Source organism: Rutidosis leptorrhynchoides, chromosome 6 (genome assembly GCF_046630445.1).
Source record: "Rutidosis leptorrhynchoides isolate AG116_Rl617_1_P2 chromosome 6, CSIRO_AGI_Rlap_v1, whole genome shotgun sequence".
NCBI lineage: Eukaryota > Viridiplantae > Streptophyta > Magnoliopsida > Asterales > Asteraceae > Rutidosis > Rutidosis leptorrhynchoides.
Window position 1 is genome coordinate 428,464,134 of NC_092338.1, and position 23,974 is coordinate 428,488,107.

Consider the following 23,974-nt stretch of genomic DNA (forward strand, 5'->3'; position numbering starts at 1 on the left):
AAATGTTACAGCATCGAAACTCAAGACTATTCATGAAGCCATCACTATGGCAAACGAGTTGATGGACCAGATTATTCTGGATAAGAACACCGATGTCAAGACATCGGGAAACAAAAGAAAGTGGGAAGGTAATCATCAACAATCTAACAAGAAACAAGAAACCACGCAAGGTGCGGGTAGCTGTTCGAGCTCAGGTTACAAGGGACGAAATCCTTTATGTAACAGATGCCACAAACATCACTCTGGTTATTGTAATGTGGTGTGCAACAATTGTAATCAAAGGGGTCATCTTATTGAAGATTGTAGGGTTCCCGTTACAATTACAAATGACACCAAGACTCCTGTCACCAATGCAAATAGAACTGCCTTGGCCACTGTTACTTGTTATGGGTGTGGGAAACAGGGTCATTATAAGAGCCAGTGCCCGAATCCAGAGAAGAATAACGGACCTGCACGTGGAAGAGCATTTATTATTAATGCTAGAGAGGCGCGTGAAGACCCGGAGATTGTTACGGGTACGTTTACCATTAATAACTTATCAGCATCTATTATATTTGATACTGGTGCCGATAGAAGTTATATGTGTAGAGACTTTTACGCTAAATTGAATTGTTCATCATTACCTCTAGATGCTAAGTACATGATTGAGTTAGCTAATGGTAAACTAATTAAAGCCGATAAAATTTGCCGTGATTGTAAAATAAATTTAGCCGGAGAAACGTTTAAAATTGATTTGATACCCGTAGAATTAAGAAGTTTTGATGTAATAGTCAGCATGGACTGAATGTCCAAAATAGGAGCTGAAGCTGTGTGTGCCAAGAAGGCAATTCGCATTCCTCGTAAGGATAAAATGCCGGTAATGATTTATGGAGAGAAGGGTAACTCAAAGCTAAAACTCATTAGCTGTTTAAAAGCCCAAAAGTGCTTGAAGAAAGGGTGTTATGCAATCTTAGCACATGTTAATAAAGTTTAAATGAAGGAAAAAGAGAAGAGCATCAACGACGTGCCTGTGGCAAGAGATTTTCCTGAAGTCTTTCCGGAAGAGTTGTCGGGATTACCTCCATTTAGATATGTAGAATTTCAAATAGATCTAGTACCAGGAGCTGCACCAGTGGCTCATGCTCCATACAGACTTGCACCATCTGAGATGAAAGAGTTACAAAGCCAGTTACAAGAATTACTGGACCGTGGTTTCATTCGACCAAGCACTTCACCGTGGGGAGCTCCGATTTTATTCATCAAGAAGAAAGATGGATCCTTCTGAATGTGTATAGATTACCGTGAATTAAATAAGTTAACTATCAAGAATCGGTATCCACTACCGAGAATTGACGACTTATTTGATCAACTGCAAGGATCATGTGTTTATTCGAAAATCGACCTAAGATCGGGCTATCATCAACTACGCGTCAAAGAAGAAGATATTCCGAAAACTACTTTTCGGACACGCTACGGTCATTACGAATTTTTGGTCATGCCGTTTGGATTGACGAATGCGCCAGCTGTATTCATGGACCTCATGAATCGAGTTTGTAGTCCGTATTTAGATAAGTTTGTTATCGTTTTCATTGACGATATTCTCATCTATTTCAAAAATGAGCAAGAGCATGAGCAGCATTTAAGGTTGGTATTAGAATTGTTAAGAAAAGAACAGTTATATGCCAAATTTTCTAAATGTGCTTTTTGGTTGAAAGAAATGCAATTTCTTGGCCACGTTGTTAGTAGCAAAGGAATTCAAGTTGATCCAGCTAAAATTGAGGCCATTGAAAAATGGGAGACTCCTAAGACACCAACGCAGATACGTCAATTTTTGAGCCTAGCCGGTTATTATAGAAGGTTTATTCAAGATTTTTCCCGAATAGCTAAACCATTGACAGCGTTAACACAAAAAGGGAAGAAGTACGAATGGACCTCTAAGCAGGAGAGTGCCTTTCAATTACTGAAGAAGAAGTTGACTACGGCGCCTATTTTATCGTTACCAGAAGGGAACGATGATTTTGAGATATATTGTGACGCTTCGCGACAAGGTTTTGGTTGCGTCCTTATGCAACGAAAGAAAGTTATTGCGTACGCATCTCGACAATTGAAGATTCACGAGCGAAATTATACGACGCATGATCTAGAACTGGGAGCAGTCGTGTTTGCATTGAAGATATGGAGACACTACTTATATGGGGTTAAATGCATTGTGTTTACCGATCATAAAAGCCTTCAACATATTTTCGATCAGAAACAGCTGAACATGAGGCAACGTAGATGGGTCGAGCTGATAAACGACTATGATTGCGAGATTCGCTATCATCCTGGGAAAGCGAATGTAGTGGCCGACGCTCTAAGCAGAAAGGAACGAGAGCCAATTCGAGTACGAATGATGAACATAAAAATTCGCATGAATCTTAACTCACAAATCAAAGAGGCTCAACGAGAAGCTCTTACTAAAGAAAACATAGGAAATGAAATAATGAAGAAGTATGAGAAGCAACTCGTTATACGGGAAGATGGAATTCGATATTTTGCAAAACGTATTTGGGTACCAAAGTTGGGCGGATTAAGGAAGTTGATATTGAACGAGGCACATAAGACAAGATACTCGATACATCCTGGAGTTGGAAAGATGTATCAAGATCTTAAGACGCATTATTGGTGGCCTAATTTAAAGACAGACGTTGTAACATATGTCGGGGAATGTTTAACTTGTTCCAAAGTCAAAGCAGAACACCAGAAGCCGTCAGGGTTACTTCAACAACCAGAAATCCCAGAATGGAAGTGGGACGGTATTACCATGGATTTTATCATGAAGTTACCCAAGACTGCATGGGGTTATGACACCATTTGGATAATAGTTGATCGTCTCACCAAATCTGCACATTTCTTGCCTATAAAAGAAACAGATAGAATGGAGAAACTATTACGATTATACATAAAGGAAATTGTTTCAAGGCATGGAATACCTATTTCCATTATATCCGATCGTGATAGTAGATTTACATCAAAGTTCTGGCAATCACTACAGGAGGCCCTGGGAACTCGTTTGGATATGAGCACCGCATATCATCCACAAACTGACGGGCAGAGTGAAAGAACAATTCAGACTCTTGAAGACATGCTCAGGGCATGTGTGATCGATTTTGGAAACGGATGGGATAAATATCTACCATTAGAAGAATTCTCGTATAATAATAGTTATCATGCGAGCATTAAAGCTGCACCATTCGAAGCACTGTATAGAAGGAAGTGTAGATCCCCTATCTGTTGGAATGAAGGAGGAGATCGACGATTAACTGGTCCCGAGATCATACACGAAACTACTGAGAAGATAGTACAAATCAAGGAGAGATTGAAAACAGCCCGTAGTCGCCAAAAGAGCTACGCCGATGTCTGAAGGAAACCATTAGAGTTTTAGATCGGTGACATGGTTATGCTAAAGGTGTCACCTTGGAAAGGTGTAATTACATTTCGGCAAAAGGGGTAAACTGAACCCAAGGTATGTAGGCCCGTTCAAGATCATCAAACGCATTGGACCGGTAGCTTATCGACTCGAGTTGCCACAACAACTCGCCGGAGTACATAATACGTTTCACGCTTCAAACCTTAAGAAGTGTCTTGCAAAGGAAGACCTCACCATTCCTCTTGAAGAAATCCAAGTCGACGAGAAACTACAATTCATAGAAGAACCAGTCGAAATCATGGACCGTGAAGTTAAACAACTCAAGCAGAGCAACATACCAATCGTTAAGGTTTGTTGGAATGCACGAAGGGGTCCCGAGTTTACATGGGAACGAGAGGATCAGATGAAACAAAAGTACCCACATTTGTTTCCCGAGAACGCAAAATAGGTACAACTTTAAAATTTCGGGATGAAATTTATTTAACGGGTAGGTACTGTAACGACCCGGATTTTTCCGATCGTTTTATACATATGAGATTAATATTTACATAAATTAAACATTACCAACATGATAAGCAATCCAAATTATTGAGTCTAGTGTTTTTGAAAAGAGTTTTACGCAACGTTTGACCGTCCAATTTGACCGATGATATCACGAACTATATAACATACGATAATTATACGATTGTGTACGTATTTATACATATTTAACATGACCTAAGGATGGTTTAACATATCATTGTGTACTAATAACAATGAGTTATAAGTATACTTTGAGACTACTAACTAAAGTTTTCAAAACGGTAACTATACGTAACGTTCTTTGATATATATACCTATAACCTATAATGCTTATACAAGTATCGTATAAATACGTATTTAATTACTTTTAAAGGGCTTAAATACATAAAACAATATAAGTATATTCACAAAAGATAGTTATATTTGAATTCTCGTTTCGTTTCCTCAAGATTTTTACACGTATACCTAGGGTATATGTAACCGTATTGTATGCAGCTTCTAGATGTATTTACTATTGGTATATACACCTTTAATCATTCATTCTTAGCAGCCATCTTAGAGTCAAAAACATGTGGAACCATTATTTATCAACTTGTATGACTAATGAGCTAAAAAAACAAACTTAAGGATTATTTTTTTCTATATAACAAGTAAATTCGTTTTTATGATTTCACCCCATTTTTCCATTCCATTTTCTCATACTTACACTCCAAATTCTCTCTCAAAATACTCCTAACATCATACTTGATCATATCCAAGCATTTTCACCATCTTTTAGCTTCATAATCAAGGTAAAACTATGTTTAAACTTTGATTCAATTCATGTAAGTTATTTATCTTAAATCAAGATATAAACTTACTTACAACCATTGTTTCTTTTCATGATTTCACTTCTTAATCTTCCAAGTCATCAAGAACAAGTTCATATCTTGTTTATTCAGTAACTTTATTCATCATACTTGAGGTATAACCTTGGTTCATCATCTTGTTCAATTCATATATGACTATCTTACTACGAATATATATAACAACAAGAACATAGTTTGAATGATTTCAAACTTATTTGCAAACTAAATAGATCCTTCTAACTTGACTTTTAAAACACTTCAAGACCTATAATATATCATAATGATATACTAACTTAACAAGATACAACTTGATTTTACAAAGAACACCTTAAAACTGAATCTACGTCGTCGGATTGCAACCGGGGGCTATTTTCGGTTGGATAATTAAAAACCATCTTAAACTTTGAATTGGAAGTTTATATTCTGGAAAAATGATATTTATTATGAATATGTTAATATATAAAAATCTCATGGTGTAACTCAAAGTGTAAGTATTTTTGTAAAAATGATCATCTAGATGTTGTTTTTACAACGGAAATGATCACTTTCATAAGATTCACCAAAGTTTGACCTATAACCTGTGATTTCGAATGAAAACTAAGGTATTTACAGTTCATATTCATAAATAATGACTCGATCCAAGGAAGTGGCAAGTTGAACCAACAAAAACGGAGTTATATTGAAGAAACTACGGCTAAAACAAAATTGGGTATCCGAAGCTAGTTTAGCTACGAAATTAATTGGAGTAAAACTAAACTAATCATATCTTTGCTAATTAATATGATATTTCATATATATTTACTCATGATTTAATTCTACATATTTCAGGACCACCCGTAAACAACACGAGAAGATTAATCATAAGACCTCATGATTGTACGCAACACGTCATTTGACAACACGGTACTTTATGTACGCAACACGTCATTTGACAACATGGTACCATGGGTCGAGATTAATTCCGATCAATACGAATACGATGGGGTCTTTATTTATTTTATTGAACAACTAATTGTGGACCACTAATATCGGACTGCTAACTACGGACAATTAGATATTAAAAGTATTATAAGTATACATGTAACGATTATTTGAAAAGAAAACATGTTGATATATTATATATGGTTAGGTTCGTGATATCTATCGGAGACCAAGTCGTATATCTTCAAGACAAAAGTGAGTATATAGTCCCACTTTTAAACTCTAAATATTTCGGGATGAGAATACATGCATTTTATGATTTACGTTATGGACACAAGTGATAAAAATATATATATATTCTACGTTGAGTTGTACCACTGGCATACTTCCCTGTAACTTGGTAACTACTATTTACATGCGGTATTGTAAACGCGAATCCTGTTGATAGATCTATCGGGCCTGACAACCCCAACCGGACTGGACGACCAGTATTAAACGGTTGCACAGTACTTCGTTTCGGTAACTATACTTGGTACGGTGTAGTGAGATTTCATAATAAAGGGAATATGCGATGTTGATTAAATGTTAAGTATGGTTATCAAGTGCTCAACCACTTAGAATATTTTTATTAAAACGTTTGTGTATATGAAATCTTGTGGTCTATATTTATAGCGCTGCTAGCATTAAACCTATATCTCACCAACTTTATGTTGACGTTTTAAAGCATGTTTATTCTCAGGTGATAATTAAAAGCTTCCGCTGCATTATGCCGAATTTAAGCAAGATTTGGAGTATGCATATTTGTGTCAAAAATAAAACTGCATATCGGAAGATTTGTAATGTGAAATATGTTGGAAATCGTATTGTTATTATCAAATGTAAAGTTTGTAAAACTAAGATTATCACTAAACGATAATCATTATTATGCTATTTGAACCTTCGATTATAATAAAGGTTATGGTTTGTATTATAAAAACGTATGCAGATTTTGAAAAATGTCACACATAGAGGTCAATGCCTCGCAATGACACCAATGAGTACGTGACGTTTATATTCGATATGAACGGGACGCTTCATAATATGATACATATGTATTTAGTATGACGTTGTTATAACGATAATCGTTATATATATCGTTTCGAGTTTCTTAACTTAGTAGTCTCATTTTTATGTATATAACTCATTGTTAATATACCTAATGAGATACTTACTTATCATAATATCATGTTAACTATATATATATATATATATATATATATATATATATATATATATATATATATATATATATATATATATATATATATATATATATATATATATATATATATATATATATATAGTTTTTACAAGTTTTTAACGTTCGTGAATCACTGGACAATTAGGGTGATCAATTGACTACAAACTCATTTCAATAAATCAATGTCTTAACAAGTTTGATTGCTTAACATGTTGAAAACATTTAATCATGCAAATATAGTTTTCATTTAATCTATAACATGTAAAAGTTCGGGTCACTACAGTGCTGATTAACCATTTGTCCATGTTTATCATTGTATTACACATAATCAAAGTGATTAACCATTTTTAATTTTTAATCGATTATTATAGATTAACTTCTATGCAATTTACACAACAGCTAGTGATCCTAGATTCTTGTTTCGGCCAACATTGGTGGTCTGTTGGGAACTATATAGCATCTGTTGGACGGTATCCTTCTCCCCCTGTCAAAATTTTAGTATTCCATTTTTGTCTGTTTTTTAATAATAAAAAAAAAAAAAACAGGTCTTAAAAAACAACAAAACACAGTGGTTCACGTTTATTATATCACCCAAAATTATCTCCTCCTCTCTCTCTCAACTATGTCTTCCAGTTTACCAACCCTTCAATTTCCCTCCCCATATATCCAATCCCACAACAAACTCAACTTCAAATCAACTTCATTTCATAAATATAATGGTAGGTTTTATGTATTTTACTCTATTTATATGTTTAATTGTTGTTGTTACGACTGTTTTTGTTGTTTAAAGAGGAACTTTTAATTTTCGAACACAGTTGATTTTTCCTTTTTCTTTTTCCTTTTGAATTTGTTAGTTCAAAGTTTTATCAGACACTTTAATTGAGATATGAAATTCTCAAGTTTGTGAATTTGTTAGCTTATGTGTGTTGAATTGTGAGTTTTAAGTTGTTACATGATCATTCCTGTTCTGTAACTATATATTTTTTAGACAGATAAAGTTTGATTATGATCTATTATAGACAATTTGTGTGATATGGAAGTTTGTTTTTAGGGGTTACAGGGAGGTGTGGGATTAAATGTTCATATTCAAATGGAAGAAAGCCTGATTCTAGTGAAGAAAATAGCGGAAAAAGCTTAGAGATGATAAAAGAAGAGAAACGGAGGGCCGAATTATCGTCTCAAATTGCTTCGGGGAAATTTACGGTTGAAAAGCCTAGGTATAATAACAATTTATTCAGCTTTTCTTATTCGTGTTTTGATATGCATTTTAAAGGGTGTTTAAGATTGTGATTTGAGGGTGATTATTTGGTTATGGTATGTGTAAAGTGTAATTATTAAGCAAAATAGTGTTTGATTATTCATCAAGCCATATGTATTACTAGTAACTATCTCCATTCTCTTGAGGATACAATTAGCTATTGAGCAACATGTAAAATTATCTTAGCATGCATAGCTTCAAGCACTTAAATTATTTGATTATTTTTTCTTATGTCACAACAATTGCTTTGTTAACGCGCATTTAAACATTTTCTAAATTTACATATAAGTAGGAGGATGAGTTAGGCCCAGTAATTTACATCGTTTTCCATTTTATATAATGCCCCAAATTTTACTAAGTAAATAATTCTGGCAAAACTAAATCAAGTTAGGAATATAGTAACAAGTTGCTTTTTCACAAAAATAAAATAAAAAATAGATATAGGTTGACAACTCGTTGACAAAGAGATGTTAATATTGGAAAGTACTTCATTCTTTATGGAATGAAAAGAGTACTATTTTTCAGCATGTGACATAGCATGTGACGATGTAGTTAATAGTTGTTTTCATATCGTATTCATATGATTTATTACTTAACTGCCCATGTTTATGCACATACCATTTCGGTGTTATGGTACTCAACATTAATTGTGTTTGTTTCATGGAAAACAGTTTTGGATCAATGTTGGTGAGTGGTTTGACAAAATTAGGCGTGCCTTCGGATTTTCTTGAACCTTTGTCGAATTTAATAAATTCAAGTGAAAGTTATCCAAAGGTTCCAGAGGCAAAAGGAGCAATTAGTGCTATTAGGAGTGAGGCGTTTTTCATCCCGTTGTATGAGCTTTTTATTACATATGGTGGAATTTTCAGGTTGACTTTTGGTCCCAAGGTTTGACTCTTTTTCAATGCCTTGTTCCTTACGCCATTCAGCAGATACAGGTGGCAATTTTGACCCATTTACCTATGAATGGGTCGATACAAGTCAAACATGTCAATTACAACGGGTTGAAAGTGTCCCATACATTTATTTTGAATGCACAGGACCTACTGAAATAGAGTATCTGTCTAATAAAGTAAAGAAAGTTAAATACTTGTATTGGGTCAACCGAACCCGAACCATAGTGAATATTACATGTGACCCAACGTGTATATATTGTCAGCTTTAATGTAAGATGTGCAAATATTGAATAATTATATTATATATGCAGTCTTTTCTGATAGTGTCCGATCCCAACATTGCAAAACGCATATTGAAAGACAATGCCAAGGCATATTCGAAAGTAAGCACAATTCTCTCTCTGTATATGTCTAACCTGCTATATCTTGTTGAAAAAAAGAACAGAAATCAAGTTTTTTCAATTATATGAATTTGTTTATAAAACTTGATAATTGATGTTCAGGGTATCTTAGCCGAAATCTTAGAATTTGTAATGGGAACTGGACTAATTCCAGCTGACGGGGAGGTCTGGCGAGTTAGACGACGCGTTATAGTCCCAGCACTGCATCTCAAGGTACGACCACTTCATAGTTTGCTATTACTTACGGGTTGGTTGACCGACCCATATTTGCTAGAATGTATTGGGTCAGTTTTGGTTGACCGACCCTTAGTTGCTAGAACCGGGGTTCACTTCAATTCGGTTATGCAATTCGTGTTGGCCGTTCACAAGGTGTCGTGAACCCGATACGAATGGGGTAGCTTCTTCCGTTATCTTTATTTTAAAATTTCACCAATAACTAAGATATACAAATGATTACAAAAGTCCATTTCATTAACAAAACAATTAGAAGGCTGCAAACACGTTATTATTAATTCTTATCTTTTTAGCTCCTTAGTGAAAAAGTTATAACCCAAATTGATTCCATTTGCATATAAATGGTAATGTGGAGATTTCAACCCATTTACTTAGTAGTTGGGCCCATTTATGCTTTACTTTAAAAACCAGATAATTATGTTAAAACCATGCGTTTACTATTTTTAAAAATGTATTATTTATAGTGTCTGTTTGGACAGTTTCCTGTTTTGATCTGTTACCCAATGCGCTTGACCCGCCCATTTGCCACCTCACATCATCTTGTTGCTCTCAAGTGTAGTATGTAGCAGCAATGATTGGCTTGTTTGGAGAAGCTACCGATCGCCTTTGCAAAAAACTCGATGCCGCTGCATACAATGGAGAAGATGTGGAAATGGAGTCACTTTTTTCACGTTTGACTTTAGATATTATCGGGAAAGCAGTTTTTAATTACGATTTTGATTCGTTGACAACAGATAATGGGATCGTAGAGGTATGTTAAAGTTTCACTCGAGTACATAAATTTTTATTGCACAAGTGAAATGATTGTGTTAGACCAGGCAGTATACACGGTTTTGCGAGAAGCAGAAGATCGAAGCGTCTCGCCGATTCCGACGTGGGAGATTCCGATTTGGAAAGATATCTCACCAAGGCAGAAGAAGGTTAATGGAGCTCTTAAGCTAATCAACACAACTCTTGATGATCTAATCGCGATATGCAAGGTGAAGCTTTTATTGCTTTTGTTATGGCGGGTTGGGTAGCAGGTCAAAATGGGTAATTTTACTAGAATGAGTCTGATTAGTTTGATTGTATTTGATATACGTTAACAGTTATATTAGTCAGCTTAAGTATGGTATTAATTATATATGCAGAGGATGGTTGACGAAGAAGATGTAGATTTCAATGAGGAATACATGAATGAAAATGATCCAAGTATTCTTCATTTCTTGTTGGCCTCAGGGGACAATGTATGAGTTTTATTTTTTTCATCTTAATTGAAGGTGGCAAAATGGGTGGGCTAGGAAACTATTCGGAACTAGTAATTTTTTCGTGAAGCTGAACCAAATTTGTTTTTGTCTGATTATTTTTTTATATGGTAATTATATTATTTTTTTCTTAAACTTTATGTTAAGTATGTTCACAAAACATTTAATTACCATAATCGGTTATGTTAAGTGCATCGTTTTCTATATCTATTTTATTATGGATTTTATTTATTTATTAGAAATAACATAATTTGTGATGTCTAGGTGTCAAGCAAGCAACTAAGGGATGATCTGATGACGATGCTTATTGCAGGACATGAGACAACTGCTGCCGTATTGACATGGACCTTTTATCTTCTTTCCAAGGTACCTCAACACAATAGATGTTTTGAAAACCTTTTTTAACAATTTAGAAGGATTATCCAAATTATATCCATATTTTTTCATCATGCATTGTATTATATTCAAATAAAGAAAATGACTTTTTTCCATCCATTGTTAGTACATGGAAGGTTTCTTTACCCACATAATATTTGTTAATGCCAAGTTTATTGATATGCTATTCTTCTTTTTACGGAACAATGTGTAATAATGTTATAAAAAATACAAACCAAATGCTTCCCTATAAGAATAACATTTGTACTGCATATACAAGGACTACTTAATCTCTAACTTTCTACGTTTATTATTGAATTTTTAACAATGACTCCAACTCTCTCACATTTGTCAAATACTCATTAAAACATTTTACTCCTGCTCCACAAATGTTTGAACATTTTACTAAAATGCAACTTAGTCACAGTACATTGTCGCTAACATCATGATTATGGGTACTTCGACTCTGTTTGCAGGAACCTAGTGTCATGTCCAAGCTTCAGAACGAGGTTAGTAGAAAACTAGATTGTGTTTCAAGGTGACATTTTGCACGGTTTTTATACGGTTATATTTGCATCTTTGATGGATCAAACGGGTCAAATGGGTCAAATAGTGGTCAACCCCCTACCCGGGATGATACACAAACTATATTATCATCATCGCGATTTAGTTGTAGATCAGAAAGTTCAGCATCAGATTTTTTTTCAATATAATATGCTTGTCAGGTTGATGCGGTTCTAGGTGATAGGTTTCCGACCATGGAGGACATGAAGAAACTTAAATACACAACTCGAGTGATTAATGAAGTAAGACAAAAGACTTAAACTTTTATGATTAAAGTTATGATATTCCCTTACGTTCACGTATATCGAATCACAGTCCTTGAGGCTCTACCCACAACCACCTGTTTTGATACGTCGTTCTCTCGAAGATGATGTCCTTGACAAGTATCCAATCAAAAAGTAAGTCTTGGCCTATTAAGTTATGTTACTTAGTACTCTTTCAATTAGATATGTAAAATGGAGCGGGTTGGGCAAACGGGTCAAAAATGGGGACTTTTATCATATGGGTTGAAACATTTAATGCTCAGTATTAAAGTATTTTCATTTTATTTACCTGTTTGACTTGTTGGAGAGAAACATAATTGGAATTGACAATAATTTAAGTAAATGGGTCAGAATTGCAACGTTTACTTTTTAGGGTCATTGTAATATTAAATTAACTTAAATTTATTATTTGTGTATTGATAGGGGTGAAGACCTTTTTATTTCTGTTTGGAATCTTCACCGTTGTCCGACACATTGGGTAGATGCGGATAAATTTAATCCCGAAAGGTGGCCTTTGGATGGACCAAATCCTAATGAGACCAATCAAAACTTCAGGTATTCATTTAACCTTTTCATCAAAAAAGAATTTATGTTAATTTGTTTCCAAATTTAAGAAGTTAATTGTTATAAACTGTTTGTTTCAGTTACTTGCCCTTTGGTGGCGGACCAAGGAAATGTGTCGGTGACATGTTTGCTTCGTTTGAGGTAATAATAATATTTATATATATACCGTGACCAATTATGTATGCCCTGATTTATGTTTCTAAAGTTCATATTGGGAAATCAAAAGAATAATCTTTTTAAGTATACTTACGTCTGCAGGCCATAGTTGCAGTCTCGATGCTTGTTCGTAGATTCAACTTTCAAATGGCATTGGGAGCACCTCCTGTAAGTCAACTTTCAAATAGGCTGATTGAAGTTGTCTTATATATCAAATATGTCAAACGGGCTATAAGACGGGTTAAAAGTTGCCCAATGTTTACTTTAATACATACAACCTTCTATATTGTTATTCATAAATTTTAAAGATGTTGATACTCTATAAATGTCCTGAAAATGGAGAAAATAAGTGTTTGAGATACCCAACCCGACCTGTTTTGACCCCTAAAAGTGTCCCGATACTCAACAAGCTCATCTTGCCACCTCGAGTTATCAACGTCTTAGTTTCATAATGGGCCGTTTGTTTAGATAAATTTGCATACACGTATCACCTAACAAAAACAACAAACTTTTTATAGGTAACAATGACGACAGGAGCAACGATTCACACAACGGAAGGTTTAAACATGATGGTAACTAGAAGAATGAAGCCTCCAATCGTTCCTACACTCGATACACAAAATTTGGGGAACACAGAATCTTCAGTTAGTATTCCTAAAGCTGATCCAGTAGTCACTTAAAATACAGTGTTTCTTCCCTTTACAACACAAAATATGAAAGGAAAAAAAATGTTGCTGTATAATAGTATATCAACATCAACATCATGTTTTAAAGCGCCATACATTCGACGAGGGATTCACTTTTAGCACATTGCACATATTGCAGTAGGCTTGGTTGGAATGAGTAAGTGGATATACGTGTTGTATAAATATCATGTGTAATACATTATCTCTATCTTTATTCTTTTCCGTGCGTGTAATTTGATACCCAGTGTGCAGAGGCGAAACTAGGATTTTTTTCACCGGAGGCAAAAAAAACAAAATTTAAACCGTAGCAATTTTTTTGGACAAAATTTGAAGATTTTAGGGCAAAAGTTGGAGATTTTGAGGCAAAATTTGAAGATTTTGGGGCAAAAGTTGGAGAATTTGGGGCAAAATTTGAAGGTTTTGGGGCAAAATTTGTAGGTTTGGGGGCCAAAAAAATTCACCAAGGTCAAAGTCGAAAAATCCAAAATTTTTACACTGAAAAAAAAAATTCATTTGGGGCGTCAGCCCCCCTCTGCCCCTACACACTTTCGCCACTGCCAGTGCGTTGATTGCACGCTCATTTAAATGGTTTGAAAGTGAGTCGAAAATTTAGAGGTATATATGCATAAAATTGATCCACTTTTGAAACAATGTGTCCTTTAAAAAAGGGATAGCTAAAGTCATATAATCGTGGGGTTAATCAACATAATACTCGCTTAAACACCGAAAGAGGTTGACCGAATAATCCATGTGATCAATTAAGCTCATTAAGTCATAAATAAACATCCACTTATATTGGTGCCAACGTTTCTTGCCTTGTCCTGATGTAACCTATTATAATTTTCTATTTTGTAATTAATAAATTTCAGGAGTAGAATAGTAAAATACTAGTGAAATGACATGTGGAACCATGGGTTTGTTTAAACGAAACAGTTTAATGATATGTTTTTTAGGTATTAAGTGAACGTAAATGCTAAAGTTATTTAGTTTAATGACCCGTGTAACTACAGAGTCCGACTAAAAAACTCGTCAGCTGAACATTTCATCAAACACCTAAAATGATATTAAACAATCCATATCCAATCATAAGAGATAATATTGATTGTCATTTTATTTTAAAAGTGTAAATTAAAATATAAATTTAGAATTTGTTTCCTTCTGCCTAGCTTTTATACCTTCTCGTACTCAACTCGAAATAATTAATTAAAATAATTCAAAATTATTTAATTTTAATAATTATTAATAAGATTTAATAATAATAATTAATTAATAAGATTTAATAATAATAATTAATTAATAAGATTAAATTTAAATTCAAAATTATTTAAATTAATGACATTACCCACCATGCTTAGATTTTTTTTCTTTTTATTTTTAATTTTTTCTTAACAAAGGAATTAGCCTAATAATGACATAATCATTTTAGAATTTTAATAGAAAATGATTATGACAAAATGAATGTGGTCAAAAATGAAGGGTAAAATAGTAGAGTAAGTTTCTAATATATATAGTCTTCGACTATATTAGATTCACATTTTTATTCTACACTTTTGAAACTTTCTACCCACAAACGCTCCCAATTTTTGAACTTTGTGCAAAGCTATCTTTTTCTTTCATTGTTCTCTCCGGCCAAAATTTTCTTCCTTCACCAGCCTTTTCACTTCAAATTCTACATATCTTGTTAACAAATATTGGTTTGAGAATATTACTCCTTTATTTTCTCTACGTGTACCACCAAACATCTTTTGTTTTGTAGCTTTCACTGATTCGTGGTTATCTCCGGTCATCGGCATCTTGCCGGTGGCCGGAGGTTCTCTTTTCTTTTTCTTCGATCTCCTCGATCTATCTTTCATGTCTCTCTTCTTCTTGGGCTTTCGAGTACTCGGTGAACTTCCGGCGAGCTTTTCCGGTGACAGGCGGCGAAAGCACTTGTGCTTTTTGTTTTCCGGCGTTGTCTCTTGGTAAGTCCTGTTGTCTTGTTCGTCTTTCTTGAAGTGCGACTTGTTTGGCAGAGATGCCGGTTTCTTCTTTTCCGGCCGGGGTTTTTTGCCGGAGGGTCTGCCGGAGTTGTTGGTTGTGGGTTTGTTGACCAGCTGTTTTCGGTAGCTTGAAGGTGGCTGCCGGTGGTGTTTGATTATTTTTTCCGGTCGGTACTTTTTGGCTAGATTGTCACTGGTTGTTATGTTAGCGGCCGGATTTGTTTTCCGGTTGCTGTTCGAGTGATTTTCCGGTGGGTACCCCGCTATCTATATATCTATAGATTCTATTATAATACTAAAATGATGACATCATAAAAAAAACAATTTTCTTTATTAAATGATATCATACAAAAAAATTAATCATTTTTTTTTTAGAAAAAAGTCACCCGTGTTTATATTTTCTAATAGCCTAACCCTAATTTAAAATCTCTCTCTTAATCTCAATCTCCATCTCTATCTCAAATCGGCTTCTTCTCCTCCGTTACCATGCTATCCCTTCAATTTTAACCAGAAAGTGCGACTAATATTCTTTTATCTTCAATCAGCAAACGGGATACTTCGAGACTTGCAGACTTCCAGACTCTACAACCCTAATATTTTCAAATTGTCATATTTTCTTCATCTTCATCTTCATCTATGTCTTTCTTAAAAAACTCATTTTTTCTGTCATCATCAGATTCGTATACAGAACAAGAATTGATTTCGTATATAGATCATGATAAGATTTAAAGTGATGAATAACAAGTTACATCCAAAAGTGATTTTAAGGCGACTGATAAAGACTGTGATGCTGATTCACATATATTCAAACTTTCAGTATCTTCTGAAATACAACCACCATAAACCCTAACGCCTCATTCAATATCAGGTTTTTTTTGTTATTTTTTCTACAGATTGTCCATTAAGTTTATGGTTTTTTGTTTTATTTTTTCCAATTACTTTATAAAGTTTTTTACAGATTTGTTCATTCAGGTTCATTATTTTCTACAGATTTGTCAATGTTAATAATTTCTGTTTTAAATTGAGGAGTAACATGATGATGATGTATTTCTATTATGCAGGAGTAATAACTGATGAAGAGAAAATGTATCACTTGCTTATTGCATATGTATCTATTAAAAAAAGTTTTGCTTTCTTTTATATTTTCTATTTTACCTAATTTTTCATGTTTGCAATAACACATCAGTTCTTGAGCGTGTTAAAAAGGTTATAACATTATTAAGATAGTCAAAAGATATGTATCATTATGAACGCACACCAGTTCGATGAAATGACAAAGGCAGAATTTGTTTATGTTCGTTAACTTTGCAACTTGGATATTAAATCTAAGACAAAATATGACATATTAGGGTCTATAATTTTTGTTTTTTGTATTAATGTTACTTAGTTATGGTTAGATTGTGACTTATTGGTATGAACATGATATCTTTATCAATTTATGTTAAACTAATACTTAAATTTTATGTTGTTTTATCAATGTTAAGGATCTGAAAGAGAGTTATATGATGCTTGCTTGTGAAGCCCAAAAATAGAAAGATCAATAGGCTCTTTATTTGTTGATGAAAATTCTTTAAACTTCGGTCTGATTAAATCTCACAGGTTTCCTCACATATATGTTACTTTTTGTACTTCTTAAAAAGCTAACAATCACAACTGCTATTATAAATTTATGATAATTTGATATTTTATTTTCTAGGTTTTCTTAAGCACGTAAACCATAATCTAATTAAAATCTTTGCTATTCTATTGTTTCAATAACTTGGATTTTTATTTGGTATGTTTACTTAGCGGTTGTTGCAGATTATGATGGTGGAATTTAAAAATTGAAGATGGATGAAAAGCCCAATAAAGATATGTATGTTCAGTTCAATCTATATAAAACGTTAAGGTAATTTTAATATATCAAATGACTGAATGAAATTTTTTTATTAACAAAAAAGTTTTATGTTATTTTGATTGTGTTACATTAATTTATGCATATAGTTGGTTATACATAATGTTCATAAGAAAATGACTTGGATAGTATAAGAAAAGTTGCCTTATATACTATTACTGTTTTTGTAAGTGTTATGGGAATGAGGAGTGTTCATATTGACTACATATTTGTGATAACAGTAGAAGTGTGATGCTATTAGAATAGCAACTAGATGGGTTCCAGGGCCACAACTCCACAAGACATATATCTCAGTGTTTGCACAGCTGTGATAAAATAATTTGGTTGCTATTTCAAGATTTATCTTTCTTAAATATAGATATTGTATCAATTTGTTCATTAGCTTTTTTATTGTTACATTGCTCCTCTTAAACCTTTGTTCGAACTTTGAATTTTGCAATAGACTAGCAGTAGATTTGCCTCTTGAATTTAAGAGCTCAATGTGTCTATTGTTTTATGCACATGAGGTTTTTGAAGAAATGACGAATACGTATTCGGCGATACTCCCGTTTAAGTTGACATTTTTTCCACCATTGCAATGATTAAAATCTATGCGGGTATTCAAAATATTGTATGTTAACCAAGAGTTCTGATGTTTGTTTAATTCAGATGCCAAATAAATCAAAAAATAACGTTGTTGCACATTTCATGTGTTTCTTGGAGGTAACGATAAGTAGCTTAAGAGTAAGGATTAAAATAAAGAAGTTATGATGGTACATATCTATTTATGCTTTTTAAACATGACATATGAGGCTGTTGAACAACTATAAAGTAGAAGCACAAGAAGATCTTTACTCAATTGGTGTGCATGGTGGAGCAATCAGGTATGTCCTATTTAACCTTTTTGTTCTCTTATTGGACATTTGGAAATTTTATCCCATTTATGTTTTGATTTAGATGCATATAAGTTTTTGATTTAAAGTCTCTATTCTGATTAATCCCCATACACCACTTAGGTGGTATTGGGTTTTGTTGTTGTTGTTGTTGTTGTTGTCTCTATTTTGATTAAGTTAATTGAATTTTTATGAACAGAGCAAAAATTGATTAAGAGAACTAATCTTGGAAGAGATGTGGTCTAGATGGGTATATGATCAAGGTCTGTGTTTAGTAATGTGGTGGTGTCATATGGGTAGATTTAGCCACTCTTCTATTGTGGTTTTGTTCTGGAAAGGACTTGGGTGCAGCAATACATGAGTTTAATTTAGAGGGTCTTGGTGATCATTGTTAAGGAGTATTAGATTGAATGTATTGTGTACACTTCATAAATACAATGATCAAGCATGAATCGGTGAGTTGGTATAAAATCATGGATGAACTTTAGATGTATATATGAACATAAATATATAATGTACTATTTGGTTACGTATGTTTAATAAAATGTTTAAATTAACTTGATGTTTTAACTCCTTTCTTGACATGTATCACATTAAAAGTGTATATATAACAAATTGTCCTCTACAAACCATACTTACCAGCTGAGCGAGATGATTTTATAACTTTGGTGATTCTACTCACAATTTGTAGAAACATGGATCAAAAACACAATAAGAGCTATTAGTTTGTGATCTCATTGATGATTCATTTTTACCATGTTATATTTAAACAAACCCGTGAATTCACGGGTCCATATTATTAAACTGTTTCGTTTAAATAAACCCGTGATTTCACGGGTCATTTCACTAGTTATGTTTATTTTTTTCTTTATTAGTGTAGCCTGTTATTTAAGTTTCTGCTAGATATAGCTTTGGTTTTACTTGGTTTACTAGATTAAACGAGTTTGTTCACCCTGTTGGTAAGTCGTTTGGTTTAGTTAATTTTGTTTGACCAGGGCTCGTTGTTGGATTCTTTTGTATCGGTTGTACTTGTTGATTTTCGGATCCGTTCTAATGTTATCGTTATTTTGCCAAAAAAAAAAAAAAAAAAAAAAAAAAAAAAAAAAATTAGAGTAAGTGAGAAACTAGCTAGATCGACCAAAAGTTTGGTTTTTCTAATCTAATCTAATTAAACTTATTATACCAAAATCTCATATATTTTTTAATAAATTGTAGTATAATAATGTAAACTATTTAATAATGCAATGTACAAACGTATTTTATAACATTTATGTACTATTAAATAATTCATTAATTGTATACGTATCTACACACATATATATATATACGTAATCGGTAAATTACTATAACCGCAATTTTGAAATAGATTGTATAACAAACATTTTTTGCTAGCAGATATGAAGAGAATTTCCTCGCCAACGGCTTTTTTTCTTCATTCTTTCGCTTTTCGTTTTCAGTTAATCATCATTTCTTATTCTTATTATGGCATTCACACACGTGCTCATGTTTTAATACAAATACATATACGTATACTCACACACATAATCTTTCTTCGTATATTTATTAACTTATGAATTATTTATTAATTACTTTTTTTATAGGTACGATGAGTATCAGTCAAGCCCAACCATCATGTTCGAAAGACGAGGACTGCAACTTTATCGCTTGTATTGTGCCACCACAGTGTATTGGACACACATGTATTTGCCCACTCGTTAAAGCCGCAAAGTCCAAAACAAACCACGATTATATAGATTAATCGCAACCAGTTGTATTACACTTTAGTTAATGTATATGTTGAAAATATGTTCTCGGGTTGGCTACGGTTCGACCGTGGTTTGACCGTGGTACATATATTCCGAAGATATGCCCATGACATTAAATAATAAAAGTCCATTTATCCTATTCGGTCACTCACAAAGGCCAATCGTAAATTGTTTGATATACCTTCTAATCGGAAATTAATTTATTAATCATTAGTTAATGGTTTAATAAATTAAGTAAGTTTTTTTTATGTGTATACATATACTTACAAATCTAAATATGTAGAGATTTGATTAGATTTTGCAAATCATATTTTATATAAGATATAAGATTTGATTTAATTTATAAAATATGATTTGATTTTGTAAATCTTATTTTATATAAAGATTTGATTTTGCAAATCTTTCTAAATCTTCATTTATTATATTTGTACTATATGTATTATTGTATCAATTATGTAATATATAATACCAAGTCTTGGTATTGGAAACACATACAAAAGATACAAAACACACATACAAAAATGCTATTTTCTTTCTCATTTTCAAGTAACCAAAATACTTGAAATCTATAATTGGGTTCGATTTTTGGTGGAAATAAGGAAGAAGAAAAGATCCGTTAAGTAGAAGGTATAGATCGAAGCAAGGTTGGAACTTTGGGTGTCTACCGTTTAGAGGAACTCTTCTTTGAGTTTTCAAATTCGATCTTCAAAAAGCTACAAATGTTGTATTCTAATCTTCTCTTGTTCGGTTTCGTTAATTCATTTTGTTTGCTAAAATTTTGTACAATGATCCGTGGAAGAGTATGATTTTGTAAAGTTTTAAAAATGCTTCCGCTCGCTTTGAATTTGTATCATACTCCAACAGTGGTATCCGAGCCATCTTTTACAAGTTTTAGCAAACTTTTCTTATGATATTTAGTTTTGATGGATGCGTTGTGCATGATTCTTGGAGATGATCATGCATAACAAACATGTCAAATAAGTATCATGATTTATGTTTTATGTTTCCTAAATACTAATTTGAATCTTGGATTTTGGCAAAATGTAAAATGGGTTAAACTCATTTTTTTCATTTAAGAAATTTTTTGTCAGCTTGGACAGTCCGTCTTTGATGGACTGTTTCGGGGCTTTAAACTCAATATTATTGTATGAGACCAATTGCATTTGAAAGCTAACTGAAAGAACTGAAATTTGAAAAAAAAAAATCATCGAAAACAGACTAGAAATGAGTAAGATATGACCATCTGAAGTTGCATGTATGAATCTGCCAAAATCAGAAAATTTGATAAGGTAACTTGCATGTTGACTAAAAGTGATTCAAAGTTTAGGAAAATAAAGTACATAAATTATATTCATGTTTTACATGAAATGAGAAAATTAAAATTGTTAATTTTAGACTTTATGCTTTGTTAAAGTGGATAAATCTCCAACATGTTTTAATTCACTTAATATGTTTGTTTGGATGGTTTTGGCATGAAAATCATACTTACAAAATATGAAGTGGGTTTACATACATAAGTTATGTAAACAAGGATTGATATTTGTTATGTGCCATTAAGTGTTGTTTAAATCAATCCTTATCAAAACATGTTTCATAAAATGGATGTTTGGCACTCCATTTGTAATGTATATGATTGTTGTATGAAATCGGTAGTATTTGCCTCTATAAGACCCTTGTGTGAATGTTTGGTTGTGTGATTTAATTTATTATTTATTCGGAATGAATGTAATAATTTATTAAACGACTTTGCATGTCGTATTTCTTATTTATTCGGGATGAATGTAATAATTATTAAACGACTTGCATGTCGTATTTCTTTTTCATATTGTATTTGTGGTATATAGAAAATAGAATAGTTATTTTATAAAATAATGCAACCAAGATTGGAATCACGAAGATGATGTTCACAAGGCGGCCCGTCCGAGCATTTAATGGAGATGGTGGTTTTAGTGGGAGCCGATTCTCACACATGGTTTTGTCCCTAGTTGACCCCGTTTTTTCGTGTGTTGGCTCACCGGAAAACGCATAGGATTTGAGGCATACTACCGATAATTGCGTGTCATGATTATTATTGTGTTCTTATTTGTCTATGCCATGCTAGCTAGAAAATTAGTATAGAAACAAAAGAAAATAATCACTTAAAATGGTTTGGTTAAAATTAGGTTAACAAACGCAACACGCAATACATAATTAGCAAATATTTTGAAATGGAATAAACTACTTTTGCTAAAAGAAAACAAACCCCCGTTCCAAATGTAAACTTTACGCTACCCATGAGTAGTACACACATCCGAGCCTTCTACCTGTTAGAGTTCGCGATACCCGAGAGTCTTGGGCTGGACTTTAATTGGGTGTTGGGAAGGGTGAGGTGAATTTCGCGATACCCGAGAGTCTTGGGCCGGATTTCACGTGTATCTATCACGGACGGTTTACAATCTAAAATCGTGGTTCGCGGCAAACCCGCCATGAAGAAGGATTAGCGTAGAAGGGATTAAACATGCCAAGTGAAATAATTGATTATCACTAAATCCCGCAGAACCTAAGAATTTCATAATGGATGAAATTGGTAATATAGTTACCTACCTAAATAGCTTATGATTGGCGATCCGCGGTAAACCCGTCGTTACCATAAGTGAAATATGGATCTTAGCCTTGTTAATTATAATTGTTTGAATATTGAACACACTTGGGTAATTATCTTAACAAGGATTAAACATATCAAACTAACTAATACAACTTACTTTAAAAATATGATAGATGTCTGCAACAAACACAAATCCTACTCCGTCATCAATCACTAATTTCTGCCTTAAAGGGCTCCTCGAAAAGGACAAGCTTACGGGCTTGAACTACATGGACTGGATTCGCAACCTAAGAATTGCTCTTAGGATGGAAGGAAAGATCAGGGCAATTGAGGAACCCTTATAGGCAGAACCCGGATCGAGAGCTACTCAAGCGGCTAGGGACGAGTTTGAAAAATGTCGTTCCGAGTCTAATGAGGTAGCATGCGTGATGTTGGCGACCATGTCTCCAGAGCTCCAAAAGAGCATGGAGAGCTTAGGGTCTTACGACATGCTTAACCAACTAAAGGACATGTTTCAACAACAAGCAAAGCAAGAAAGGTTTGACACCGTGAAAGCTCTCGTATCTTGTAAAATGACAACGGGAAGTAGCGTTAGTATCCATGTATTACAAATGAAAGGGTACATAGACCGGCTGGAGCACCTTGGTTTTTCCATAAGTCAGGAGCTTGCAACGGATTTTATCCTGAACTCGCTGACTAATGCATATGAAGGATTCATTATGAACTATAATATGAACAATATGGAGAAAACAATCATGGAGCTCCATGGCATGTTGAAAACCGCTGAGGCTAATGTGACGACCCGAAAATTTCCAACCAAATTTAAACTTAATCTTAATATGTTTCCGACACGATAAGCAAAGTCTGTAATGTTGAGTCACAAAAATTTTTGAACTGTTTCATATATTCGTTTGACTATCGACCCTTCCCGAGGATTCACGAACAACTATTTGTAAATAGATAACATATATATTTAAATAGGTATTTATAATTTGAAATATAATTTGGAACATTATATAATTTAATTATTAGAATTTATATTGTAAAATAAATTAAATTAAATGCGATGTAATGGAAACTATAATTAAGAATATATAGATATATATAAATATGTATATATAAATATTACTTATAAATATATAAAGTTATATTAACTCTATTTGTTTAAAAATATATAATATATTTGTTTTAATAAATTAAACTTGCAATTTTAAAACTGTTTATATATAAAAAAAGGGAATAAATGATTTCGAGCTTAATTAGTAAACGTCAGTAATACTTGGTTGACATTTCGTTAGCGTCCATATAGATTTAACATA

General features: G+C 33.2%; 1 protein-coding gene and 1 long non-coding RNA gene across 4 annotated transcripts; both read left to right on the forward strand.

Annotated features, from left to right (window-relative positions):
* Positions 1 to 7,522: 7,522 nt before the first annotated feature.
* Positions 7,523 to 13,777, forward strand: LOC139851476 (protein LUTEIN DEFICIENT 5, chloroplastic). Of its 2 annotated transcripts, none has more exons than XM_071840537.1 (16): positions 7,523 to 7,638; positions 7,971 to 8,136; positions 8,849 to 9,065; positions 9,385 to 9,456; positions 9,577 to 9,687; positions 10,268 to 10,459; positions 10,527 to 10,688; positions 10,839 to 10,934; positions 11,217 to 11,318; positions 11,804 to 11,836; positions 12,053 to 12,133; positions 12,207 to 12,289; positions 12,578 to 12,709; positions 12,799 to 12,859; positions 12,977 to 13,042; positions 13,393 to 13,777. In XM_071840537.1, exons 1-16 carry the CDS (start codon positions 7,542 to 7,544, stop codon positions 13,552 to 13,554), a joined length of 1,833 nt encoding a protein of 610 aa, XP_071696638.1. In that variant the 5' UTR covers positions 7,523 to 7,541; the 3' UTR covers positions 13,555 to 13,777. The 2 variants fall into 2 exon arrangements, with proteins under 2 accessions (XP_071696638.1, XP_071696640.1); XM_071840539.1 differs by having other exon boundaries at positions 7,980 to 8,136.
* Positions 13,778 to 15,963: 2,186 nt separating this feature from the next.
* On the forward strand, positions 15,964 to 18,834 carry LOC139852919 (uncharacterized). 2 transcript variants are annotated; one of them, XR_011761219.1, is made up of 4 exons: positions 15,964 to 16,145; positions 16,216 to 16,407; positions 16,601 to 18,296; positions 18,505 to 18,834. It is a non-coding gene; the product is annotated as an uncharacterized lncRNA (long non-coding RNA). The 2 variants fall into 2 exon arrangements; XR_011761218.1 differs by lacking the exon at positions 15,964 to 16,145 and having other exon boundaries at positions 16,156 to 16,407.
* Positions 18,835 to 23,974: the final 5,140 nt, after the last annotated feature.